General features: G+C 58.8%; 10 protein-coding genes across 10 annotated transcripts; 5 read left to right on the top strand and 5 right to left on the bottom strand.

Moving 5' to 3' along the window:
* Positions 1-224: 224 nt before the first annotated feature.
* On the top strand, positions 225-8,339 carry FA10DRAFT_241637 (beach-domain-containing protein). Its single transcript, XM_025519258.1, has 4 exons — positions 225-393; positions 484-5,507; positions 5,573-5,659; positions 5,722-8,339. Exons 1-4 carry the CDS (start codon positions 241-243, stop codon positions 8,273-8,275), a joined length of 7,818 nt encoding a protein of 2,605 aa, XP_025377933.1. The 5' UTR covers positions 225-240; the 3' UTR covers positions 8,276-8,339.
* Positions 8,340-8,617: 278 nt separating this feature from the next.
* On the bottom strand, positions 8,618-9,544 carry FA10DRAFT_229223 (hypothetical protein; the record flags this gene model as incomplete). Its single annotated transcript, XM_025518781.1, has 4 exons — positions 8,618-8,911; positions 8,970-9,122; positions 9,192-9,435; positions 9,504-9,544. 4 exons carry the CDS (start codon positions 9,542-9,544, stop codon positions 8,618-8,620), a joined length of 732 nt encoding a protein of 243 aa, XP_025377932.1.
* Positions 9,545-9,786: 242 nt separating this feature from the next.
* FA10DRAFT_252333 (ribosomal protein S25) lies at positions 9,787-10,294 on the top strand. Its single transcript, XM_025519646.1, has 3 exons — positions 9,787-9,819; positions 9,886-9,951; positions 10,020-10,294. The coding sequence occupies exons 1-3, from the start codon at positions 9,796-9,798 to the stop codon at positions 10,236-10,238; spliced, it is 309 nt and encodes a 102-aa protein (XP_025377931.1). The 5' UTR covers positions 9,787-9,795; the 3' UTR covers positions 10,239-10,294.
* Positions 10,295-10,428: 134 nt separating this feature from the next.
* Positions 10,429-11,043, bottom strand: FA10DRAFT_229405 (hypothetical protein; the record flags this gene model as incomplete). The annotated part of the gene is made up of 1 exon (XM_025518787.1): positions 10,429-11,043. A coding segment is annotated over one exon (615 nt), but the record flags the coding sequence as incomplete, so codon positions are not given.
* Positions 11,044-12,250: 1,207 nt separating this feature from the next.
* Positions 12,251-12,800, bottom strand: FA10DRAFT_267174 (hypothetical protein). The gene is made up of 2 exons (XM_025521804.1): positions 12,728-12,800; positions 12,251-12,643 (listed from the first exon to the last, which is right to left on the bottom strand). The coding sequence occupies exons 1-2, from the start codon at positions 12,792-12,794 to the stop codon at positions 12,459-12,461; spliced, it is 252 nt and encodes an 83-aa protein (XP_025377929.1). The 5' UTR covers positions 12,795-12,800; the 3' UTR covers positions 12,251-12,458.
* Positions 12,801-13,112: 312 nt separating this feature from the next.
* Positions 13,113-14,000, top strand: FA10DRAFT_241626 (hypothetical protein). Its single transcript, XM_025519257.1, has 3 exons — positions 13,113-13,422; positions 13,506-13,549; positions 13,617-14,000. The coding sequence occupies exons 1-3, from the start codon at positions 13,143-13,145 to the stop codon at positions 13,668-13,670; spliced, it is 378 nt and encodes a 125-aa protein (XP_025377928.1). The 5' UTR covers positions 13,113-13,142; the 3' UTR covers positions 13,671-14,000.
* Positions 13,702-15,550, bottom strand: FA10DRAFT_241623 (putative t-complex-type molecular chaperone, epsilon subunit). Its single transcript, XM_025519256.1, has 3 exons — positions 15,190-15,550; positions 14,274-15,127; positions 13,702-14,206 (listed from the first exon to the last, which is right to left on the bottom strand). Exons 1-3 carry the CDS (start codon positions 15,521-15,523, stop codon positions 13,757-13,759), a joined length of 1,638 nt encoding a protein of 545 aa, XP_025377927.1. The 5' UTR covers positions 15,524-15,550; the 3' UTR covers positions 13,702-13,756.
* A 149-nt stretch (positions 15,551-15,699) lies between these two features.
* On the top strand, positions 15,700-16,227 carry FA10DRAFT_301936 (hypothetical protein). The gene is made up of 2 exons (XM_025525046.1): positions 15,700-15,996; positions 16,055-16,227. The coding sequence occupies exons 1-2, from the start codon at positions 15,712-15,714 to the stop codon at positions 16,106-16,108; spliced, it is 339 nt and encodes a 112-aa protein (XP_025377926.1). The 5' UTR covers positions 15,700-15,711; the 3' UTR covers positions 16,109-16,227.
* On the bottom strand, positions 16,158-21,941 carry FA10DRAFT_267170 (hypothetical protein). The gene is made up of 2 exons (XM_025521803.1): positions 20,659-21,941; positions 16,158-20,597 (listed from the first exon to the last, which is right to left on the bottom strand). Exons 1-2 carry the CDS (start codon positions 21,756-21,758, stop codon positions 16,235-16,237), a joined length of 5,463 nt encoding a protein of 1,820 aa, XP_025377925.1. The 5' UTR covers positions 21,759-21,941; the 3' UTR covers positions 16,158-16,234.
* A 125-nt stretch (positions 21,942-22,066) lies between these two features.
* FA10DRAFT_122223 (hypothetical protein) lies at positions 22,067-25,051 on the top strand. The gene is made up of 3 exons (XM_025517928.1): positions 22,067-24,117; positions 24,210-24,289; positions 24,369-25,051. Exons 1-3 carry the CDS (start codon positions 22,392-22,394, stop codon positions 24,723-24,725), a joined length of 2,163 nt encoding a protein of 720 aa, XP_025377924.1. The 5' UTR covers positions 22,067-22,391; the 3' UTR covers positions 24,726-25,051.
* Positions 25,052-25,286: the final 235 nt, after the last annotated feature.

Genomic DNA, 25,286 nt, shown 5'->3' with positions numbered 1-25,286 from the left:
GCAGTAGTGAGCAAGCTCTTGGTCTACGTGCCAGTGCCGGCGACTCCAAACGAACAGCTGCGGCAGAGCGCAATAGCAGATATGCCGTCGTCGCTCTCGGCGCCAGGGCAGCCCTCGCCGTCTGCTGCTGCTGCTGCTGCGACTGCTGCAGTGCCGTCCTCTTCGAGACCCCCGTCGCCCGGCGTGCCGCCGTCACCCTCGTCGCTGTCCTACGCGCCCTATCGCTCGCCCAGGCGAGGTATGACGCCGTCCGACAGCCTTGCATCATTCGACACGCCCCCCATGCCCTCTGCGCCCTCGCCATACCTCCCCGAGCACGATGGTTCGCGGGACGAGCTCATGGCTGTGCTCGAGGCCATGCGGGCCAGCCAGCCGGCCGATTTGCAGACCAAGGTGAGCATTGCAATGTGTCCCCGCCCTGGCATTGTCTGCTACTCTGCCGCTGAAACGAGCCTTGAAAACCCCCTTTTGTCTCGGGCACAGCTGCATCTCGGCTCGCAGATCCACAGGCTGCTCATTGAGAGCCGCTATGCAAAGGATGACTTTCGCGAGGCGGGCGGCTTTCTCGTCGTGGTGCAGATGCTCTCTTCGCTTGAACAGACCACGGCCCAGTCCACCGCCGACGAAGACAACATTACAGATGACGAAGGAACGACGATCCACGAGAGGTTGCGCATTGAAATCTTCAAGCTGGCCCTCGCAATCCTGGCCGAGTCGCTGGGCGCTGGCGCGAGCCCACATGCTGCCAACCGAGCTGCATTTGACTCCCTCGTCGGCTGGGATCAATTTGGCGCCGTGCTCCGCCTGTCAACACTTATGGACACGTCGAGGGACCACTTTTTCTCAGCCCTGCTCGGCCTCGCCCTCGCCGACGTCTCTTCGAACCTCGGAAGGCTCCGTGCGGTTCGTCTCGACCTTGACAGGCGGCAGCAACAAACAAAGAAAGAGGGCGAAGAGAGGGAGGAAGAGCCAGAGGATGAGGATGAGGCCGCATACATGGCCAAACGAGTCACCGAGCAGTGGCCCGGCGGTTACCTGGAGCACGCAGGGGTGTTGCGACCAACGCTGTTGCTCGCCAACGAGATCCGTTCGACCGACGACCGCATCTGCCTCGCTGTTCATTTAGTCACCGAGAGGCTGGCCACGATGTCGAGAGCCAACCAGGTGGCCCTTGCCGAAGCCAAGATTGGCTCTCTCCTCTTCCAACTCTATGCGAAGAGCAGAGAAGAAGCCAAAGAAGAAGAGGACGTCGTCTGCAAGTGCCAACTACGCATAGTGCAGCGCATCTGCCAGCTCGGCATCCCAGCACAGGACTGCAGATCAATGCTGCGTCGGCTTTGCGATGGAGAGAAGAGTCCTCTGATGGACATGCTCTTGAGCGTTGCGAGACCCTCGGCAGCGCCCAACACGGCAACTTTCGACATGGGTCGCTTCGGTCACTCGTCCCTCGCCGTCTCGTCCTTGCGAAGGCCATTTCCACCCGCTTCGTCGTCCAAGGGTTTTTCCTTCTTTGCGCCCATCCTCATCGATCGGATCGAGCCGTCGCTACCGTTGGACCTCCTTCACCTCTTTGATGCGCAGAGAGCCTGCTCTGTCAAGATCCAGGTGGAACCAGGGACAGGCCAAGTGACCTATACACCGAGAGAATACAAGCCATGCGTTCGCTTTAACGCTTCTCGAATCGTTACTGGCCGTCTCCACCACCTCTGCCTTGTCCACGCCAGACCTACCGGTGGGCAGAAGACGTCGATGGCACAGCTTTTCATTGACGGATCGTTTGTCGAAGAGCACCTCGCCCCTTGGCCCTCGACGCCGCCAGTTGGTGCTCCCGTGAGGGCAGTCTTTGGAACACCGCCAAACGTCACTGACGGAAGAAGACCGCAGCATCTGCAGCAGCCACACAACAATCGGCTTGTCTGGTCGCTGGGTCCAGCTTACCTCCTCGACGATGTCCTACCTCCCGAGATGCCTCTCGTTCTGTCTGAGCTCTCCTTCAGCGGCTACCACGGCAACTTGCAAGACAGCTTGGGTCGCTTCCTCACTTATCCCATCAGTACGCGTATCAATCTGCGCCTCGATACCTTGGCGAGGGTGCATGGCATTACCGACAAGGAGCTGGCCAGTCATCCTCTGGTGACCGCAATTGCTGGCTCAGCCAGGACGCTGTTTGCAGAGGACAAGTTCTACTTTGTCCTCAATGTCGCCAACAGCTGGAGCATGGACCGCATCGCACGTCGGGCGGTGGCGAAGGCGGCAGCGGCGACGAGCAACGACGGCTCGCACCGGCCGGGGTCGGAGCTCATCCTCAATCAGGCAGTTACGCTGACCCGAGACGCAGTAGAGGCTTCGTACGGCTATGCCAAGCTCTTTGGCGCCCCGACACTGGGCATCCCTCACTCGTTGGCCGACACGGTCTGGGAGCTTGGCGGATGTGCTGTTCTCTTGAAGCTCGTCGAGGCGGCCGAAGATACCGAGAGCCTCGATAAGGCAGTCAGACTTCTCTTTACGCTCGTTCAGGGCTCTTGGCGATCTTCAGAGGACGTTGAACGGGCAAGAGGATACGAGGTGCTCGACTACCTCCTTCATCAGAAGCGGCACCTCATCGACGAACGGACATTGGCGACGTTTCTCGAGGCTGTCGGCATTGATGCCGGTCGCGAGGCGACTGCGGCCCTGACCAATCCCTTCCTGTACCGGATCATCCTGCTGGACTTTTCCATCTGGACGGCGACGCCTCCGAGTGTGCAGCAGGCCCATCTCGACCACTTCGCCGTCCTGCTTCGCACGTCAAAGCACCGACGGTTCAACGCCAAACGTGTGGCCAAGATGCAGATCGCACGCAAGCTCCTCTATGCGCTTCGATCAGGCAACTACTCTCGCGAGATTGTACCGCACGTCGTGGCAGCCCTCAGGACCTCGTTGACTTCGTCATTCAATGACATGGCCATCCGTAACGTGTCGACATACCTCGCCTCGATGCTGTGTCGAGAGAGCGACCAAGCGCGAGATGTGCGCGAACCGCCACGGAGGCAGCGGACGATCGCCGACGACGCCGAACTCCTACAAAGTCTGACCCCAGCAGAACCCAAGTCTCCACAGATTGGGGGACCCGATGCACAAGTGCAGGTAGAGACAGCCCTCGAAGTTTTTGAGATGCTGGCCGACCTGGTTCTCGAGAAGCCAGCCTTCCTGCTCAAGCTAGGCTCCGCCGTCAACATCAAGTGGCTGCTTGTCTTCTTTGGCCCCACGGCTGAGAAGAAGGCTGCGATTCTCTCGCTCGAAATCATGGCCGCTCTCCTCCTCTCTGATGCTCGCTATGCCGATCGACTGGCCAGGTCTGGTGGCGTCAAAGTCGCCGAAAGATTGCTGCCGCGCTTTTGGGCCTCACCATCCGTTTTTGCGAGGTGCTGGGCGTCGCTTTTGGGGCAGCAAAGGCAGCAAAACACTTCGATCTTGGCCAACTTTACGCCCTCTCCCGAGAGCAAGATCGTGTGTCCCACCATGATGCGCCTCATTGCAGCCTGCCTCATCGAGGCGCTCAAGGAGATCCAAGCACGCGATCTCAAAACCGCTGGTGGCAAGCTCAAGCCAAGACCGAGCGATTCGCTGGGTGTGCCACAGCCATCGCAGCGGCGTCACGGTCGCAAGAGATCGCAGTCGATGAACGTCGATGCAAAGGAGCTCGCCCAGACTTTCCAGGCCAACAGCGAATTGACTTTGGTAAAGGAAACGATTGAGCTGATTGAGGACCATGCCAACTCCTCGCTGCAGTTCAGGGAGCTCCTCTTTTCGCCCACGGTGCTGAGATCTCTCATTGCGGCCATTACGCCGTTCGTCTCGAGGCCCGAGAAAGGAAAGGACGGCAGCACGGATGGAGGGATCGTTCAGGAGCTCTGCGACAAGCTCTTGACCGTCCTGTCGCGGTCGACCGTCGAGTCAATGATTTCGTCTGGCTCTACAAGGGCCGTGAGCGCACTGCTTGACTCAGTCCCGCCTTACACCGACTTGTCAACTTCAACAACCTTTCGGTCCGCACTGTACGACAAGGTCGCGCGATCCATCATGGCTCGCTTGCAACACCAGGAGACAGCGGCCCAGGTCTTGCAGGACGGACTGGCGTGCGGCGCACTGGCCGACTTTCTGGAGCAGTGCTCTGGTGATGAGCAGAACACAACGACGCTCAACCTCACGGCCGTGCTCCTCGAGGCGCTCTACCCGCTCCGCGAACACTTGCCCAATGTCGTCCATTCGCTGCTCACGACATTGGATCGCATCATCCTCTTCCAGCTGACAGAGCCGTCAGCCAGGCCGATCCTCTTTGAGCACATCTGCGCGCATCACGCCATCGTCTTTCTCGACGAAAATCGAGACCTGGCATTCTTCAGATGCTTGCTCTACAATCTCTTAGACGAGATCCATCGAGGCGGATTGGCAAGCAGGGAGACGGTCTTGCAGACACTGAAGCTCATGGCACAGACAAAGGCCGAGATGATTGAGGCTATAATCGTGCCGGACAAGAAGCTAGACGATCTCTTTGAAAGCAAAGCCGACGACCTGCCGGGATTGTTGATGGGCAGCGGTGAGAATGAGGCGACGCCATTCGAGGCGGAATGGCAGGGCTTTACAAAGTCGACCGACAACCTCAAAGCGGCCATCCATCTCGATCGGCTCTCGCAGATCAAGCAGCTCTTGGACAGAAGTGACGAGAGACAGCGGGCCCTCTCGACGACGGAAAGCCGAATGAAGGCCTGGCAGGCGAGCGTCAGAGCGAGCGACGAGACGAAGTTTGTCAAGTTTCACCTGGACGCAAAGGAGCTGGCGAGCTTTGCGGCAGGCGAGTGGGACAAGCTCAAGCGGGAGCTCGACCGTGAGAAGGCCCTCCTGGGTCTCGAAGAGGACGTCGATAGGGTATTTGAGCTCGACTACTCGACGGAAGGACCGATGAGGATGAGAGCGAAGCTCAGAGAGGCAACCATGGGAGAGGGGAAGGAGAAAGAGAAGCTCATGAGGATGCCAGACACTCCGGACCCGAACCAAAGTGCCCATGGTGACGAGTGGGGGAGTGGCGAAGGCGTCATGGTCGATGAGGCTTCGCCGATCGATGCCCGTGCTGCATCGGCAAGCCCTACAGACGACCGGAGCGGCTCAAGAGCAGACTTCGAGCCGCCTTCTGCCTCGTCGTTGACTTCTTTCCAAGTCGATTCGCACGACGACAAGTTTCGTCGAGTGCTGCGCAGCCTTGAGAAAGGCGACGTGATCGAGGGTGTCGAAAACAGCCTCAGGGTCGTCTTCATCGACTGTCGAGCCTCGCTGCTCGTCTTTGGGAAGAAGTGTCTGTATATCATCGATGACTACTTTCAAAGGCCCGATGGTGAGCTGTGTAATCTCTGGGAGGCACCAGAAGAGGAAAGAGACACAGTTGTCATGAGCACCCTGAGTGGGGATCCAAGGGCTCCCAGCAGTCTCGTTGCTCAGCTCGAGGGCGGTGCGCAACAGACAAGAAAATGGTGCGTCGATGGACATTCTTGCTTTCCATCTCCTCTGCACAAGCTGACGCAGACATTTTTCACAGGCAATGGTCACAGCTGAAACTTGTGACCCTCAAGACTTTCCTTCATCGAAAGACGGCTCTCGAAATCTTCTTCAAAGACGGTCAGAGGTTGGTAGCTGTGTGCTCATGTGAGAAGGGCTTGGCCAAAGGCTGATGGTGATGTCTTTCAGCTGCCTGCTGGTCTTAGCAACAACGACGATCGCCAATCGAGTCTTCAACGATCTCGCCGCACGTAATAAGACAGCGGTACAGTCCTTTGATGCACTCCGAGATGGTCTGCGAGAAGCACCTGCCTCCTCGTCTGGTCAAGGCAGCACCGGCTTCTCTCGATTTGCCGGCGCGGTCCTAGGAAGGGGAATCGGATCCATCACGCAAAAGTGGCAAGAAGGCAAGATTTGCAACTTTGACTACCTCATGATGCTCAACACCGCCGCCGGCCGGACGTATCTTGATGTGACGCAGTATCCCGTCATGCCATGGGTCCTTCGCGATTATTCAAGCGAGACACTCGATCTGGATGACCCGAATTCATTCCGCGACCTGTCCCTGCCAATGGGAGCGCAATCGCCAGCCAGGAGGCGGCAGTTTGAGGAGCGCTTTGCTCAGCTGGAGGAGCTCCAGTCGATGGACCCGGAGGCCAACAAGCCATTCCACTACGGCACGCACTACAGCACGGCGGCAACGGTGAGCGGCTACCTGATTCGGATGCGACCCTTCGACAAGGTGCTCAAGGCGCTTCAGGGAGGCACCTTTGACCTGGCCGATCGAACATTCAGCTCAATAGGACAAGCATACTCTTCGGCTTCGGAGGGCTCACTCGGAGACGTCAGGGAGCTGATTCCAGAAGCCTACTACCTTCCTGAATTTCTCACCAACTCGAACAAATTCGAATTTGGCAAGACCCAGAGCGGTGTGGTTGTCGACGACGTCGTGCTGCCTCCGTGGGCCAAAGGGGATGCTCGTCTCTTCATCAAGCTGCACCGACAAGCTCTTGAGAGCGATTATGTCTCGGCTCACCTGCACGAATGGATCGACCTCATCTTTGGGCACCGACAGCGCGGTCCAGAAGCGATCAAGGCAACCAATTGCTTTCACGAGCTGTCATATGATGATGCGCTCGACCTGCAGGGGATCGACTCGGCCGTCGAGAGGCAGGCCGTGCTCAAGACGATCCACATGTTTGGTGTATGCCCGAAGCGACTCTTCATGAACCCACATCCAGCCCGCAATGTCGGCCAGCAAGCGCAAAACCACTTCCACCAGCATTCGACCTCTCTGAGCGAGAGACCTTGGATGTTCCTGCAGGGGATCGTCCAGATCCGTTCCCTCAAGGGACTAGCGGTGCATCACGTCTACTTTTCCGACTCGGAAGCGCATCCGCAAAGGTCCTTTGCTTCGCCGCGCGACTATCTCATCCTGCCCAAGCTTGGTCTTTCGCTCTCTGTTGGACACCTGGACGGAAGTATTCGTGTGTTTGGCAAGGACCCGAACAAGGCCGCGACCGTGACGGAGCAGGTGATGCCGGGCCGTGTCTCGTGCCTCGCCCAAGCGGACGATGAGGGCAGGGTCCTCGTCGGAAGCCTCGATGGGCTCGTTACGGCTTGGCAGCTCGATCCGGCCCAGCGAAGCCTGACCTTCTTGCACGCCTCGCGCGGACACCATGGCAAGGTACTCTGCCTCGCTTATTCGCATGCTTGGAGCATGGCCTTGTCTGGAAGTGCAGATGGGACGGCCATCCTGTGGGACAATGGGGGCAACTACGTCGCGAGTCTCCCCCACGATGGGCAGCCCGTGCAACACGTCGCTATCGCAGAAGACTCCGGTATGGTGGCGACTGCCTCGGGGAACGTGCTAAAGGTCTGGTCCATCAACGGACATCCCATTTCGCAATCGTCTTCTTCTGGAGGCGGAAGTGCGAGCAGCCATTCGCTAGGACCGATCACGGCCCTGTCGTTTTACCGGCCGAAGCGAGGAAAAGAGACTCTGAATGGTGCAAGGCTCTGCATGCTGCTGACGGGCCACCAGCGAGGCCAAGTCGCACTCTGGCGTTGCTGGCCCAACAGCAAAGCACCAGTGTCTGCAAAGAGGCTCAGTGTCAGCTTCGAAGAGCAGAGAAAGGACGAGGCGAGCGGCGAAATTCAGTGGGCCCTCGAGAGGGTTCACGTGTTCCAGGTCGTCGATCGGTTTGGCCGGGCGTCTGCCATGGATGATGATGAGCAATCGACCCAGCAAGGGAGACAGACGGACAAAGACGATTTGGGCATGTCGAGAGACGGAGAGCAAGCGATTACGACGATCAGCAGCAGTGTGAGCGCGATTCACGCCACAAACGAGGCGTTGCTCGTAGGCGATGAGTCGGGTCGACTTGTGCTCTTTTCGCCCTTTACCCCCGCCTCGAGCAACGCGCCGGACTACTCCGTTGCCATTTCGGCTGCGTTCGGCTCGCAACAGGGTGGGACGGGTGCAAATAGCCATCACGCAGGAGGAGGTGGGGCAAACAATTGCCTCAATTGCTGGAGAAAGATGGGCGTCTTTGAGAAGAAGGCGACCTGCCAAGGATGCGGGGGCACATTCTGCTCAACATGCTGTGGGAGGTACGTGAGAGAGGGAGGCGAAATGGTGGCAGCTAGAATGTGTGGATTCTGCAAGACTGTGGTTGGAGAGGGACTACTCAAGGAAGAAGAGGAAGCCAGGGGGAAAGGCGATGCGTCAGGGTCTCATTAGCATCATCAATTGTATCTATCAATCCTCAACTTCACTCAATTAGAGCAATCAGCAACCAATAACGAAGAAGCAGGAGCGTGACAGTGGAGAAACCCATCAACGCAAGACCACTGTTTCAGATGGACCCAGATGTCGGCACCCTCAGGCGTCTCACGCAATGCCTCGCAACAGGATCGACGCCGGTCTCCCTACTCTAGGAGCCGTGGTCTGTTGTTGGAGCCAGCGCCTGTAATCAAAGCGACCCCTGCTCCTCCTTTTCTCTGACAGCTGCTCTGACAGCTCTCTCAACCGAGAACCTCCAAAGTGATCCCGTCCGGAACAATACTTCAGCATCGACCCATATCAAGCCATGTCGAGCGCCGGAGAGTCTCGACCCCCACCCCTCTCTTCCAACCCCAACCCCCTTTCTCTCCTATGCAAAAGGCTCTCGGTTCTGTTTGCTTGGACGTAATTTATATTGCGCATGACTGCTTCTACCCCTTCGCCTCGGAGTCCAATTAGATGACGGCCAGGTCTGTCAAAAAAGTGATCGAGTGAGTATTGCTTCGGTGGGATTGTTGGGGTGAGAAGGGTAGACTCACTGCCGAACTTCTCGGTGTACTGAGGCGTGGAGAACTTGCCCTGCTTCATCATGGCCTGCACGTCCCACGTCGTCAGTGGTCGCATTATAGCACACGAGCGTGACTCGACTTACCTCGACAGTCTCGCGGATCTCGGGGCGAGCAGCGACGACGTCGTCGACGGTGAGCTGGTCGAATGGACGAGCATCCTCGATGTTCTTGAGCGTCGCCTTGAGGTCCTTGAGCTCCGCCTCAATCTTGTCCGCGGAAGCCTGAGCTTGCTCAGTCTAAAAGCACGGATCGTTCCCCATCAGTTCCCATACCATTACCCGCCTCTGCAATCATCCCACACTCACAGCCTTTGCCTCGAAAGCATCGATGGCCTTGAGCTGGGCCGAGACGTCGTACGTGACAGGCTTGAAGTCCTTGAGGATCTTCTCGGCCTGGTTCACCACATCCTGGTTCTTGAGGATGGACTTGTAGTGGGCCACGTCCACGTCGGTCCGCTCGTGCTTGAGCGTCTGCAGCTGCCGGCGGGCGTCTTCGGCGCGCTTGCGGAAGGCCTGCAGCGTTGCGGTCGAGTTCTTGCCCAATCCGAGGCTGACGACATCGCGCGCTGTCAGTTTCCATGCAAGAGACGCGTTTGGGTAAGAAATACCAGTACTCACGACTGGTAGATGCGACTCCAGTTGACGTTGGCAGCAGCCATGCTTGCGGTATGACAAGGAAAGGTAGGGCTGGAGAAGTTCTAGCGATCAGATTGTCGGCTGGGCGTGCTGGAGCGAGAGCCGTCTCCAACCACGTGCGTTCTCCCGGAACTTGGCCCGAGCTGAACCGAGGTCGAGGTTGCCACGCGACAGAAAAATCCCACGCGAGCGACCCGGCCGCAGTGCCCACTCATCCATAGCCAAGCGTCGACAAACGCTGACTTTGACTTTGTGGTTCTCATCGTCAATCAACATGCCTCCCAAGAAGAGCGCTATCGTGAGTCAGACGGGCGGACCTGTCACGCCCGCATCGCACTGACCCGAGTATTTGCGAAACGAACAGGCCGCCGCGGCGAAGAGTGGTGGAGGAAAGAAGAAGAAGTGGTCGAAGGGCAAGGTCAAGGACAAGGTGAGCTCTTCCTACAGATTTCAATGAAGTGCTCTGAACGCCGAGTGCTGACGACTGACGACCCACAGGCCCAAAACATGGTCGTTCTGGACCAGCCCACCTACGACCGCATCCTCAAGGAAGTGCCCACGTTCAAGATGATCAGCCAGTCCACGCTCATCGACCGTATGAAGATCAACGGCTCGCTGGCCCGTGTTGCCATCCGTCACCTCGAGAGGGAGGGACAGATCAGGCGCATCATCCACCACCACGGCCAGCTCGTGTACACTCGCGCCAGCGCCGAGTAAATCGATTGACCGTCCATTCCTTTCCTATGTAGCACCATGACGCTCTTCATTCACACCCAAAAATGGCATCACTCAAGCAACAGTCGCATCCTTAAACCGAGGCATGGCTTGGGATCTGCGGGATTGGTGGCAAAGGATGGCAGGGAGAGCTGAAAGGGGTATCAGGATTGATTGAGGGCGTGTGAGCTAGCTATACATATCGGCTGCCATCGTCCTTTTCTTCGTCATAGTTGGGAAGCAGGCCAAGCTCCTCTGCGCTTCTCGTGATCTTGATCTCGGCTCTTTGGCCCATGCCTGGGGCCTCCTCGACCTCATCGCTCTTTCCAAAGTAATCCGCTGCTGCCAGCGTGCCGATGAGGATGACGACTGAGCCAAAGACAACTGTCAAGGCACGCCTGGTGGCATCCCACTTGATGTTCTGCTCGATCTCCGTCTTGAGGTCGCTGATGCTGATCGTGAAGCGGTTATTAAGGTCCTGGATCTCCTGCTCGAGTGTGTTCTGCTCCTCCTTTGCCTCGCCCTTGCGATTGTTCATGTCGACTTGAATGTCGTGCTTCATCGCGGCCACGTCCTCACGCATCTTTTGGCTCAGACCGTCGACTTCGCGCTGAAGGAGCGTCACGGTACTGCGCAGTGCAGCTGCGTCGTTGCGAGCTCGGACTTGCACCTCGGTTCGCAGCTCGGACAAAGCAGCTGTAAAGAGATAGGCCTGATTTTCCGCTTCCGTCTTGTTCATGTGGTATTGGACGACATGCTCTCCTCGATCAACGAGCGAGTTCTTCGTGAGCTCCATGATTGACTCTGACGGATCGTGCCTCCTGGTCGATGTGGACTGGTCAGTCTCTCCTCCTTGCGCTTGCGATGGTTTGGTGAAGCCCGCCTCTTGCAGGCGCTTGATGAATATATGAGTGTTGAACGGGTACTCGATCCGAGGTGGTCTTGTTTGGCCGAGATCTGGGATTTGGCTGCCGACCGCTGTTGTCGTTGGAGGGCCCGAGCCACCATCTCCACCGCCTGAACTGGCATCCTCTCTGGTTGTGGAAGAGTCGTTGCGTATGCGAAAGGTCGACGAGGCGGTCTGACCGTCATCGGTCGATCCGAAGAAGGTCGTCTGGGACGGGATCACCACGCCTTCTCTCGGCCCTGAAGACGTCTGTTCCTTTTCCTCTCTGATTCTTGGCTCGCCTTCAACTGTTTCATGCGCCTCTGTTTGCCCCTTCTCTTGCCCTTGCGACACCTGTTGTTGCTGCTGCTGGCTCTGCGTATCGTTCTCCTGCGCTTGCTGCCTCTCCTGCTCCCGTGCCGCCGGATGCTGGCTTGCTCCCGCCCTCAGCATCTTCTGGGCGCCCCCTTCTAGCTCCTGCTGTGCATCGCTCGCCGCGTCGGCCAGCTCCGTCGGTGGCACATCCTTGCGCTGCTGATCAGGAGCAGAAGCATTCGCACGTTTATCGGTCAATTTGATCTTGGGCGGCGGAGAGGTTGGATTCCCGCGCGGCGAGGCCCGATAGGATCTCACGGCCGCCAATGTATCTTCTGTCGACGGCTCTGCTGCCTTCTTCTTGCCGGGCGCGCTCGATGGCGAGGCGCTGGATGGCGCTGGCTTCTCAGCGCTGCGACGAGACGACGACGACGAAGCGTAAGCTCGTCTGACGCCGCAGGCTGACTTCGGTGCAAAACACGAGGGAGCTTGCCAGGGCTGTACACAGCTCCCACTGCGCCTCTGTGCCCATCGCAGAGCAGGTGCGCTCATTGTCAGTCTCTGACCTGTCAAGAGAGTGAAGAGGGTGTTGCTCTCTTGATCCACTCCTCTTGGCGCGTACGCCATCTCTAGCGCGTTCGGCCGAGAGTGGCGCATCAGACAATGTAGCATGGGGTAGTCAAGGCACGGCACGGACCAGTGATGATTATTGATGTTGATACGTTGAAAGATGGTTGCTCTACTATGGCATGACAATGGACAAGCTCGTTTATGCAGGACGCTATGAGAAGAGGGAGGACGCGCAGCTCGTTGGGAGAAAGAAAGGTGCTCAGGCGAGGCGTGAAGACGATGCTTCCGGCTTCGAGGGGGTATCGTCGGCTTTCTCTAACATCCGTCTGTTTGAGGTGAATTTCTCTTTAGTATCTCTCTCTCTCTCTCTCTCCGGCTGCCCTCCAAGCTTGGACAGGAGGTTGGCATGGGACGGAGAGATACCCTCTCCTGGCGGGAAGAATCAACGAGACTCACCTACGAGCGCTTTCCAACATGGCCTGCTTCCTTTCCTTCAGTTGTCTCTCCCTCTCATTCCTTGACTCTCGCCATGCAACTGCTGCCGCCGACTCTTTCGTTCCCGCTCCCCCCGTCGCACCTGCTCCCCTTGCGTTGCTTTGGCCGTGCGCACTCTGTCCGCTACTCTGTGACGATCCACCTGCAGGCAGTTCCGATGGCAATCCAGCCAGTAGACATCAGAATGGACCAAGCTGGTTATTTGCAGAAGAGCAGAGACACCCACCGAAAGCTAGTCTGATGACAAGCCAGAGGAGCACAACAACAAGGATGGCCCCGACCGAGTCGTGCATGATCGGGGACGCGCCTGCCTTGGTCGATTCGTCTAGGGCACCCTGTCAAGCGGCGAGATGGCTGTGTCGAGCCTCGTTCTCCGCCCTGCTTTCTCGTGGATCCGCCCTTGGCGTCGGTGGTCTATGGTGAGGCTGTAATGACCAGCTTCTAAGGTCGAGTGCAGCCTCGCCAGAAGGTAAGTGGTCAGCCGGGCTGTGAAGTGCAGGCGAGATTAAGTCTAAATGAGCGCCCAGGTCCGCCGTTTTAGCACGTGGCTTTCGTCGCCTACGTCGCTCTCTGGTCTCTTTCTCTGTAGCCGTCTCGTCGATTTTGTCCACCGATCCTTTTTAAGAGAGAGATCCCTCAACATGCGGCCCACTGCGCTCCTCCGCAACGTCGCCGCCTCAGGCAGCGGCCCGACGCCCTTCAGCTCGGCGCACAAGGCCTACGTCCAGTCGCTCTACCGGCGCTACCTGCGCAACTCGCTCAACTGGTGTATCCGCCGCGACATCTGGCGCGACCGGGCCATTGAGATCCGCGCCGAATTCGAGCGAGCAAGAAACATTCGCAACCCGCGTGAGCTCGCGAGGGTCCTCGAGCAGGCCGAGAAGCAGTTGGAGGAGAATGCGCACCCGGATCCTTACAAAAGTGAGTACCCCAGCAAGTCCGAGGCGAGGCGAGGCTTTTCAATTTGGGGAAAAAAGCTTTGGCTGATACTGATTGCATCACAGCGCCCATGGGAGAGGACGGCACGAAGTGGGAGAGGAACCTTCCCGTGAGTGCTCGTAGAGATTTACAACCTCCTCAATCAACACGGCCTATACTGACCTTGCTACCCACAGCCACGCATGTTTTCCAAGGCCGAGAAGGAAGCGGCTCTCCACGGAGGGCACTAAAGTCATCGATAGTCCTCAAGAGCACACCAAGCAAGAGAATATCAATCATTTTCATCATTTGCCTCTAAGCAGATCTAGTGCTCCATTCACTCCCCATCGACATTGTGCTGCTCAATGACGTCGTCGATCTTGAGAACAGCCCTGACAAGCTGGGTAGCGAGGAGAAGTTGCTGCCTCTTGCTGACCATTGGGTCGAACACTCTGCACCTCTTCATGTCGTTGTCGCCCGAGCCCATGCAGTCAATGCCAAGCTTGGGGTCACCCTCATTGACTTGCCGACTCTTGACCTCTGCCAGCGTCTCGATGGGCGAGTAGCCGCTGTTCTCGGCCAAGGCCAACGGAATCGCGTCGAGTGCCGAGGCAAATGCGCGCATAGCGTACTGCTCCAGCGTAGCAATCTCATCAGCAGCCTTGGCGACAGCAATACTGCCCACGATTTCAGCAGCTCCACCACCGTAAACGACTCGGTTGTCTCGGACCAAGTTTCGGACGACGCAGATGGCATCGTGCAGCGCGCGCTTGGCCTCGTCGATGATCTACCGCGACATGAGAAAGTCAGCTCACTTCACAGTGCTTCAATCTTGCCATGATGCTAATGCTCACCATCTTGTTGGAGCCACGGACAAAGACGGTGACAGCCCTCGGATTTGCGCACTCTTCAATGATGAGCATCTTGTCCCTCGTTGTGCCGAAGCCGACCTCCTTGACGAGGCCTGCGGTGCCCAACTTGTCCGGGCTGAGGTCCTCGAACCTCGGCACGATTCTGCCGTTTGTTGCGATGGCAATGAGCTCAATCTCTGGCCCGCCAACCCATCTGACGGCGGGCAAGTCGTGCTGCAACAGCAAGTGGTTTGCCTCGTCGTCAAAGCCCCACTGGCAAATGACGAGGTTTGCGCCACACTCCTTGACTCGACGGATCATGTCCTCAAACGTCTTTTTCTCGTACTCCTGCAGCTTCTTGTACTCTTCGACGCTGTTGATGTCAAGCTTGTGCTTTGTCTTGGGCCTCGGCGGCTCAAAGGGGCACGTCAGAATGGCAATCTTTGCGTCCCGAACCTCTCGCGGCATTTGCGGGTGCGAAAAGTCCTTGTCAATGACGACGCCCTTGACGAGAGTCGTGTCCTCGAGCGAGCCTCCCACCTTTCCGTCGACCTTGATGAGCTCGAAGTCGACGTCCTTCCTCTCGAGGTCCGCGACGGAGAGAACCGAGTCGACGGCGATTCTCGCAAAGAGATCCGACGCCTTGGAGACAATCTTGGATCCCAGCGACGTCTTGGCCGTCTTGAGGAGCTCCTCCTGGTTTCCCGCCCCCAGGCTGAACTCGACTCTGTCAGCGACTTTTTCGAGCGCCTGGACAGCGACCGTGCAGGCACGCTCGAAGCCGTCGGCAATTCGAATTGGGTGAATGCCACGGTCGAGCAGCGACTCCGACTGCTCCAGAAGTGCACCAGCAAGAACTAGAGGAAGCTCTCTCGTATCAGTACATATGCAACATGGGTGGCTCCTCAATGCGACTCACCAACGACGCCGGTCGTGCCATCTCCAATCTCGTCGTCTTGACTCGACGAGAGCTGCACCATCAGCCGTGCAATCTGGTTCTCAAGCTCCATGTTCTGCATGATTGTCGCGCCGTCATTGGTCACCTGGATATCGCCGTCGGGGCTAATCAGGATCTTGTCCAGGCCCCGGGGACCCAGCGAGGTCCGGACGATCTGCGCAACCGTCCGCGCGGCCGAGATGTGGTTCTTGAGCGCCTGGATCCCCTGCGCCCGCGTCTTTTTGCCCTGCTCGCGCACGACGATGAACGGGCGTCCGTACTCGTCTTGCGCATACGCAATCTGTGGTTCCGCCATCGCGTTGATTTGCTCTCGACGGTAAGGTCGAAGATGGAGCGGTGGGAATTAAGAGGAACACGGTCGGAGAGGCGCTCGAGGATGGAAGAAGTGGAAGGCTTGAGACTAACAAAAACACGTGACCAACACATGCTTAAATTTCGTCCTCTTTTTTTGGTTTTTTAAGAGGTCAAGCTACCGGTATAACCATGTCACGAACGGGGCTCAAGAGGGTGGCCAAGCCGAGCGGCGCCAGCAGCGGCGGGCCCAAGTCATCCGCCAAGGGCAGTGCGGCTTCGGCAAAGAAGGCAGTTCAGAAGTCTGCTATCGCAGATCACAAGAAGAACAAGAGACAAACACCGCCAGGGAAGAGGACAAAGGGCCAAGGGGGAAGGGACGAGGAGCGGAGGCTGGCCTTGGACCAGAAGTGGGCTGCTTCGTCGGTGGCACAACCACAGCAGCGCGCGGCGAGCATCGCTCAGCCGAAACGGACAGTGAGTTTGAGCTTGCAGAGGGATGCACTGGTGATGCTGACATCTCTAATCTCGGCAGGCGCCAGCATCCGTCGATGCAGCACTCAAGGACTTCGAGAGGCTTCTCTCATGATGGTGATACCACACCCTGATGACCACGCTCTGGCAATTGTAACATATACTTTCCACCCATAGTCGACAAGAAGAGGCTTTGACCTCTTGTAAAAGTACATGCATCACTGAAAAACAGCGGGATATCTTAACGAGAACCAGGTCTTTGGAAATGTTGCTGTTGCTGCTGCTGCTGCTGCTGCTGTTGCTGCCGATGCCACTCCCTCTCCCTCTCTTGTTGTTGCTGCTGCTGCTGCTGCTGGTGATCCCTGGCAAATGGGCTGAAGGGTCTCGTGCCGCTGGGGCTCGGCAGCCGAGGCGGTGGGGGCTGAGGCTGGTGGCCAACCGAGGAGCTGCGGTGATAGGACTCCGAGGCCGGAGGGCTCTGGTGCGAGGGGGAGAGATATCGAAAGGGGCTTGGGCCTCCACCATCGTGCTGTGGCGAATAGCGGGTCGGAGAAGGTGCCGGGGGCATCAGGTGGGACGGTGTTGGCCAAGAGGAATGACGATGCTGCGTGGTAGATGACTGACTCCACGACGATGGCGACGAGGAGGGCCTCTCGGAAGGATAGCTTCCTCTCTCAAAGCTTGCCACTTGGTGCTGGTGGTGCTGCGCTTGCTGCTGATGATGCGGACTATGGCCGCTCGCGAACTCCATCGACGACGGTTGAGGACGGTGGATGGGCGGGAGTGCATCGTCACGGTACGTGGGAGACCGCAGAGGGGGAGGAGGTGCGTGAGTCGGCGGCGGTGGCAACGAGGACCGAAGGGGAAGCTCCATTGGACCCTGGCCAGGAGACCGCACTGGGTATCGAGCACCCGTTGAAACAAAAGCGGAAGGGGGCGGCATCGAAGTCATGATCGTTGGGCCACTTCCAGGCGACCTTCTGCCCAGACCATAGTCGTCGTTCCGCGAGAGGTAGGACGGTCGGTGGTAGGCCGAGGCAGGTGCTTCGCCCTGGTGGTAGTACGGATCAAGCGAAATTCGAGGCGGTTGGAAGTAGTCCCTCTGAATGGGCTTCTCGTCCATGTGGGGCGACGAGGGCCCCTCCTCTTCGTCCGTGTCGTCGTTTCCATCGTCTTGGCCGCGCCGATCTTCGTGTTGTTGGTACTCGCGACGATGGTCTGTGCCAAACCACTCGTTGAGGGAGCTGCGCCGGCGCAGATCCTCACCGGGCGCCTCTTCGTTGAGCAAGCTGTTGATATTGAGGCCGCTCCGAGCCGTCGAAGACGGTGGCGGAGGACTGGGCCCACGTTGCAAGCCGGGCGAAGCAGGAAAATAACCAGATCGAGGCTGTTGTTGCGACGGCAGCGGCAGCGGCATTGGGAGCTGTTGGGCTGGAGAAGGCACAGGCTGCTGCATGCGCTTCTTGACAAAGGAGTTGGCCGCTTCCTGTCTTTGCTCTAAGGACAGAGAAGCATTCTGCTCGCTCATCGCAGCGGCTTCCGCGAAATCACCATCGACCGCATTGCGGGAGAAGAAGTTGCGCGCTTGGGCAGCCGACTTTGTCTTGAGATTGGAAGCGATCGAGTCCCACTGCTTGCCCACCACGGCCAGCGTGCGCAGAAACTCGTTTCTCTCTGCCACCGACCAGTACGACGAGGTCGACTGTCTCGGCCTCTTCGTAGACTCTTCGGCTGCCACACCTTCCACTCCCATTAGTCCTGGTCCAGCTCCAGCTCCAGCTCCAGCTCCAGCTCCAGCTCCGGGGTACCCCTCGGTAGGCGTCGTAGGTATACTCATGGATGTTGGTGGGGGCCTCGCAGGCTTGGGTGCTTTGCGCTTGCCTCCTTTACTGTCCTCGTTACCGATCACCATCGGTGGCTGCTCGCCGTAGCCTGCCAGAGCTCCCAATGCTTCAGCGGCCGCCAAGTCTCCCTCGCCCGGTGTGCCAACGGTCGACGAGTAGCCCGATTCGCCGCCAGGGACGACATTGTTCTCCGTCGATGGTGTCGCACTTGCACTCGTCTTTGCCTTCTTCTCCGATCTGGCCCGCTTGCCCTTGGACCGCGATGCCGATGCGCTGCCCTTCTTCTCTTCAGCCTCGGCGCCATCCTCGGCACGACGCTTGCGCGTTGCCGACGTGGGTGTGGTGACCTCCTCGTCGGCGGAGGGCGCAACTTCCGACGTCATCAGCCTCGCCCGCCTCTTGTTGGTTGGCTGCTGGCCCTGTGGCTGACCCTCCTCGAGTGGACTGGCGACTTCTTCCTCTTCGACCTCGTCTGTGGCCTTGAGGTCGGCCATGAGGGCACTTCCTCTACCTTTCTTGGGCTTTGCTCTGGCCTTGCGCTTTCGATCCTTGTTTCGGCCAGCCATCATGCCCTTGTAGTCGTGTCCTTCCCGCTTCTTTGTCAGGTAGTAATACAGCACACACTGCGAAGCCGTCTTGTCCGGCAGCGACTGGGCAATCTTGCCAAACTGCTTAGGAAAGAGTGCATACCTGCGCTCGAACGTTGCTTTTTCCTCGGCGGACCAGTAATCGGGATCAAAGTCGTCCAGATAGAAGGCTACGTGGTCAGCCACGAAGCCATTGTCGTCGTCAAAAGTAGACTTGAGCGGTTCATCCGAGTCTGGGTTGACTTTCATGTCCGGCTCCGTGGCCGTGGTCCTCGCTGCTCGAACGCTGGGGTCCTGCATGTCTGCGCTTTCGAGAGACGCTAAAATCTCGAGGAACTCGGCCTCGGAACGGACGGCATCGCCGAATCCTGCGAAGCCGGCTTGGGCATTGCGACGATTGCTCCTGGACATGGACCCGCTCATTGACGCGAGCAGGCCATGATCGTCCCCTGCGGTTGACAGAGTGCTGAGACCCCCGCTTCCTCCACTTAGGCCAGGCGCGCTGATCGACTGGTGGTGCATCGAGGGACGCTTGAACAAGCTCTGTTGTTGCTGTTGCTGCTGGTATTGGCCCTGCGACTGCTGTTGCTGCTGTTGCTGCTGCTGTTCTCGAATTTCACTCATCCGATCTAGTCGAGCACGATGCACCTTCCACTCCTCGTCGAGACTTTTATATTGGCTCCGCAGTTTCTCCACCTTTTCCGTGAGCCGCTTCTGTCGCTCCTTTTCCTCCTGCAGAAGACGGCGCTGCACCACCTTGACCTTCTCATCATCGTCGTCGAGCCAGATTCCTTCGTCGAGGGGCTTCGGAGGCTGGCCATGGATGGCAGACTCGAGAAATTTGTACGTCATCTGGCTTGCGACTTTTTTGTTCTCGCGGAGGATCTCGTCGACGATTCGGCCTTCGTCTCGCTTCTGCTCTTCCAGCATCTGGCGAGCGGTGGCGCGCATGGCCTTGTCCCGCTCTTCTTGGGTCCGCGGAGTCATCAACGGTGCCTCATCATTCAAGCCCCGGCTTGCATCAATGTGCAGAAAAGGTGCTCGGTCGACTTGCATCTCATTGCTGTCCGGCTGACCCATGTCGTCGACCTGCATTTCTTCGACTGCCACTTTCGCTTCTTCGTCCACCTTCTCTTCCTGTATCGGCTCCAGCATTGGCTCGGTGGGGCTTGACGACATCTTGACGTCGTCGGGTGCCCTGGTGGGCAGAGCTTCTTCCTGCGTCGCAGATAGATGGACGGGCAACGATACAGCGGGAGGCTGGCTCCACTCTGCAGCGATGTGGTCTTCGCTCGACGACGTAACCCCAGGGCCTCCGATCTTTGGGAAGCTGGACTCGACACTGAGCTCGGCTTCGACCACTGGTGCGGGTGCTTGAACCCCCAAGGCACCCAGAGCAGCATTCCTCTGATCGTCGGTGGCCGTCGGAGGCTGGTCTCGTTCGACAAGCGCCACTTGGGGGACAACAGTCTCCCGAGCCAGCTCCGCTTCGTGTCTCGCAGCCTCTTCGTCGGCCGCCACCGCCTCCTCCTTTGCCTGTTTGATCATTTCTCGTCCATCTTCCGCTTCGACGGGCATTGTCGACGACGGAAGGGCTACGCCAGCCTGCGCCAGCTCTGCCTGCGATTCCTCTGCGATGGGTGCCATCGGCTCGTCCAGTTGTCTCGGGGGTTCTACCCTTTGTCCTGCAGCGATAAGGTCCGACGCCTCTTCGAGCTCTGGCTCTGGTTTCATTGGTCGATTCTCCACTTCCTGACTTTCCAGGGCGGCGACGCTGTCAGACGTGCTCGATGGAGGATCCACACCTCTTTCCGTGTGCTGTGTATCGTTGCCGGGAAGCAAGTGTGTCCTTGGCGCAAGAAGCTCCTCTTTGAACGCACGTGCCTTGCTGCCTCCCAGCGTAGGTTTCTCGGCAGGCGACGATGCTCTCGAGAAGCTGCGTCGGTTGATGCTGGGATCTTTCTCGCCTGCCAAGGAGCTGCTCTCTTGAGAGACTGAGTTGGAGCGCCGACGAATGGCGCGGGCCCTGAAAGACGACAAAGGGCTTTGGTCTCTCGACGATGGAGCGCCGGGTGATAGCCTCGCTCGTTCTTCGCTTGTGGCCGCACTCGCCGTCCGTTCTCGCTCGCGTCTCGAAGGCGCAGATCGATCGTCTGCATTTCGAGCAAGCCCACTAAGGAAGACAACAACTACGTGAGCGAGGAAGAACAGGCCAAAAGAGTGCATGTACTCACGAGTCGATCCGCCTTCTCCTTGGAGAGTCATCCGCGGGTTCGTGCGGTCTCGGAAAGTACGAAGTCTCGCTGCTGCGTTCACCGCCTCGATCGGCCCAGTACCGATCTCTCCATCCCGTTACAGGGGAGGTTGGGCCAGACTTTGTGCCTGCCGGAGGAGCCTGCGATCCACTCCACGACCGGAGTGCATCGCGATCCCGGAGGGCGCCAGTGCCTCTCCTGACCCAGCCCTGAGCCTGAGCCGCTCTGCCGCTGTCGCGGTCGCGATCGTCGTATGTGGCCGAGGCAGGTGAGTGCAGCTCCCGATCGTCCCTCGCCATGCGGTCATCGACGTTGGGGATGCTCATTGACCGGCCCATGTAGCCACCACCACGCGCCGCTGCGTACGACGCTTCCCTCTCGCGTTCTCTCTCTCTGTTGTCTCTGTCCCTCTCCCGGTGCCGATGCACGTCCTGTGCTCTTCGGTCATCCCACCACGAGGAGGAGGTGCGAGACCGGCTCGCCGAGGATGACCTGAAGTCTGTCCCCGGTCGATACAGGCCCGAGTCAGAGGCCCGGTGCTCCGACGCGCCCCATCTCGGAGGGTAATTTGAGGGGTGGGACGAATCAGCAGCCAGCTGGGACGACGAAGAGGAAGCAGGCCCATGGCGCCAGGCCGACACTGGCGAGCGCTCAGCCGATCGCTCGCCGGCTGCAATGCTGCTGCTACTGCCGCCGCCGCCGTTCTGGGGCGATCGTGCAGCCGTGGGCGTCGCTTGAGAGTTGGATGCACTCCCACGCGCCGTCTCGCCCTCATCATCTTCGACCAATTGTCCCTCCTCCTCGCTCGTTGCGCTCGACCGTGACAGGCTCCGCGGCCTCGTCTGCGCAGCGATGCCGTCCATGCTACGTGACTCTGCCGGGACCTCTTCGCTTCCCTCTGCACCCCTCTCTCCCCCTTCCTCTAGAGCAGACTGTCCGTCACGCGCATCTTCTGCCGCCTTTGCCGTGATTGCTGCTGGCAGAGGTGGCCGCTCCTGCTCTTTCATCGGCGGCGTTGCAGTCTCTGCTGTGTCTCGCGGGGCACTTGCCTCGCGTCGCTCTTGGATCTCATCTTGCATGCCCTTTGTTATGTCCTCTTTCCGTCTGTTCGTGGTACGCCGGAAGAGAAGGTGATGAGAAAGGAGCCTGGTCGGGTATTGTACAGGAGAGAAGGGAGAAAAGGGAGAAAGGCTCTTGGATGCGTGCGACGAAAGCAAGAGATCTGAAATGGAGCGAGCGTGTGCGAGTCTCTCTCGTCCGCGTCTCAATCCATCCGTCCAAAAAAAAAGAAAAGGAAAAAGAAAAATACAGAAAAAGAAGAAATAGGGAATAATTGCAAAAGGAAAGAAGTCGAATGAGAAGCTGTCGGCCGTCCGCGCGCGCGCACCACGACGACGTACGGCGGTAGCTTCCTGGCTCACATCGGCTTCTTTTTTTTCTTATTTTTTGGCGCATCCACCCCCAGATTCGGGCGCAGCCATTTCGTGGAGAAGTAGCCCTTTTCTCCTTGAGCTCCCCCTCCCCTACACACCCTCTTTCCCTTGTCGGCGTTCCGTCTCGGACTCGCCGTCCTTCGCGAGGGTCGTCGCGCAGCGTAGTGCTCTGAGCGACAACGGCGGCGGCGGCGACGACGACGACGGCGGAGGCTTCGTCGCGTCGGAGGCAGCCCTAGACGCCCCGCAGGAAAGGCGCGCGCGAGAGGGAGCGACTCGATGTCTTCCTCCCATGCAGAAGAAGAGAGCAGCACCGTCGGCCCGGCAGCTCAGGCGCCGGTGGTAGAGGCCGACGCCGCAGCGTCCATCGCTGCTCCGGCCTTGGACGTACCAGAGCTCGCCCCTGCGCCAGCAGCGGCCCCTGCTCCTGGGCCGATCGACGAAAATGAAGCCGCTTCAGCAGTCAACCCGACTTCGACGGCGACTGGACACACACGGGAGGAGCAGGATGGTGTAGGTCTGAGCGCGGAGAAAGAGCAAGCAAGTATGGACGAGGCAAAGGAGGACGTTCATGGCGAGGTCGACAACGAAGACGGTGGGGCACTCAGGGAAGATATCGAAATGGTAGCAGTGGAGAGTGCGCCCAAGGACGACACTGCGACCTCCGTCGCTGCTGCTGATGATGCTTCTTCCCCTTCTCCTTCTGCAAACGAGCGAGCAGCTGGGGATGCATCCGACGAGCTCGAGCCGCCCATCACCGAGGCAGCCGTGGAACAAAGCAAGGAGCCGGAGGCCTCGGACTCCGATGCTGGGACTGCTGGCGATGTCCAAAACACTGCGAATGAGAAAGCTCCCCCGATCGCAACGTCGGCAGACATGGAACTGGATACAGGCGCCGAGGATGTCAAGGAAGATGCAGCACCAGCTGTAGCTGTGGTCGACGTGTCAGGAGCAGAGGCAGCAGCAGCAGAGGCACCGACAATAGCAATAGCTACAGAAGACGAGGAGATGGGACAAGCAGAGCCACCGGCCGCTGCAGAGGTCGAGGCGGTTCCAGAAGCTGCTGCAGGTGGCGAAGAAGAGGCAGCTGCAGCTGCAGCTGCAGCACCATCGGCAACGGGGCCAAGCGTGGTGGATAAGCCGCCCGCCTCTACGGACAAGGAGGGCGAGAGCGAGGAAGTGCAGCCAAAGAAGGAAGACGAAAAGGTTGCTTCTTCGTCTGACGTCACAAATGCGACGGACGACTCTCAGCTTCCCCCCGGGGTTGCGCCGCCCTCGCTCATTCCCAGCTTGTCTGTCACCGCCGCGCCCCTTTCGCCTGCCGTCGCGACACCCCTGGCCGCCACGACGTCCGGTACATCCACCCCTGCGCTTCTCGACACAGCCCCGCAAGCTTCTGCCGATCCTCTGGCGAGTCTGACCGAGACAGAAGCGGCGATCCAAGCATCTCCTCCTACTGCGGCGGCGGTGGCGGCCGACACGACCGAAGCGACCGATGACCTGGCAGACGCTGCATCGCGAGCAAAGGTGGAAAACGCAGCCGAAGCGCCAAGCAAGGGCAGCGGCGACCTCGGCGAAAGCGAAAGCGAAATTAAAAGCGCAGACGCGGGCGAGGCTGTGCTGGCCGAGCCTTTGGGCGAGACGGCAGAAAAGGCAGAAGGGGCGTTAGATGCTGGAAAGGGCAATTCAGAGGCAAGGTCAGGGCTAGAAGAGGTGGAGAAAGCAGGGGAAAAGGAAGGGGAAGACGGCGATGGAAAGGGTACGACGCTTGCAGTCGCGAATGGTGGTGATGAAGGGCAAGAAAAGGGCGAGGCAGAGCAAGCGGACAACAGACCAGCTGAAGTGATAGACGGAGATGGCGAAAAGCGAGCCGAGGGCCTCGAGCAGACTGCAGAGGGCAAGAGCAACGAGGAGGAGGAGGAGAAGGTCGAGGAGGAGGAGATGAAGAAGGGTGACGAGGAGAGCAAGAAGGAGGGACAGAAGAAGAAGGACGACGAGAGCATTAAGAAGGAAGAGAGCAGCGAAGGGAAGGAGGGCAAGGACGAGGCGGAGAGCGCAGGGCAGAAAGAGGGCAGTAAAGCCGAGGAAAGGCCAGAGGAAAAGGCAAAGACAAAGGAGGAGGAGCTGGCGCTGAAGCGAATCGCATTGGTCCTCAAGATCAACAAAGAGCTGATCAGGTAAGCCAACAACACAGAGCTCAAGATGCGCTCATGACAAGTAGTAGGAAAGTGGCTGACTCGCCTGGCTGCCATGCAGATTCTGCGTCGAGCTGCAGGGCAAGAATCTGATCGAAGATCCCATGTACCGCGACGCCGCCTTTCGGCTGCAGAGCAACCTCAGCTTCCTGGCCGGCATCGCCGATCGGTCGACCAAGCCCGACGATGTGACTGTGCAACAGCTGCCACCGCCGCCGAGCCCGCACAAGTTGCCGTTTCCCGAGACGCCGCTGAGGAACGAGTCGATGCTGCCTGCCCTCTACAAGCACCTCGCCATTCTCTTCACCGACGACGAGGGCCGCAGCAATGGTGCAGTGGTCGAGGGCAAGAAGCGGGCGAGGGAGGAGACGAGCGAGCCAAACGAAGACCATGGGCGAAGGCGACTGTCTTCGATTGACGGCGCGAATCGCCCAGCAGGCATGGCCGCCAAGCTCGCCACCCGGACCTCGTCGGAAAATATGCAGTTGCCTACGCCGCTGCAGTCTCTCCAGACTCCGCAGCAGACGCAGACGCAGTCGCAGACGCAGCCGCTGCAAGGACAACAAGCTCCGATTCCTCAGCAACAGCAGCAGCAGCAGCAGCAACAGCAGCCGGCCCAGATGCAAGCTCAATTGCCGTTCCAGCAGCAGTCTCAGTTTCACCAACAGATTTACCCCCAGCAGCAGCAACAGCAACAGCAGCAGCCGTCGTTCACTCAACAGCCGCCGCTCCAGCAGCAGCCAAATACACCGTCGATGCAGCCACAGTCGACGCCTCCGCAACCGTCGCCGGCCAGCGTCAACTTTGGCAACCTAGCCACGTCGAGCCCCACGCCCCAGCAGGCCCAGGCGCTCATTCAGGCATTTGGCCAGAATGCCGTCATGAACCTCAATGCGCTCCAGATGCACTACAGGGGCCAGAATCAGGTCTTTGTCCAGTACATGGAGGCCAACGTGCCCAACTTCCGTCAGCTGCCGCT

Source organism: Acaromyces ingoldii (genome assembly GCF_003144295.1).
Source record: "Acaromyces ingoldii strain MCA 4198 unplaced genomic scaffold FA10scaffold_3, whole genome shotgun sequence".
Classification (NCBI taxonomy): Eukaryota; Fungi; Basidiomycota; class Exobasidiomycetes; order Exobasidiales; family Cryptobasidiaceae; genus Acaromyces; species Acaromyces ingoldii.
Note: the sequence above shows the minus strand (reverse complement) of the source record. Positions and strands in the feature narration are given on the sequence as shown.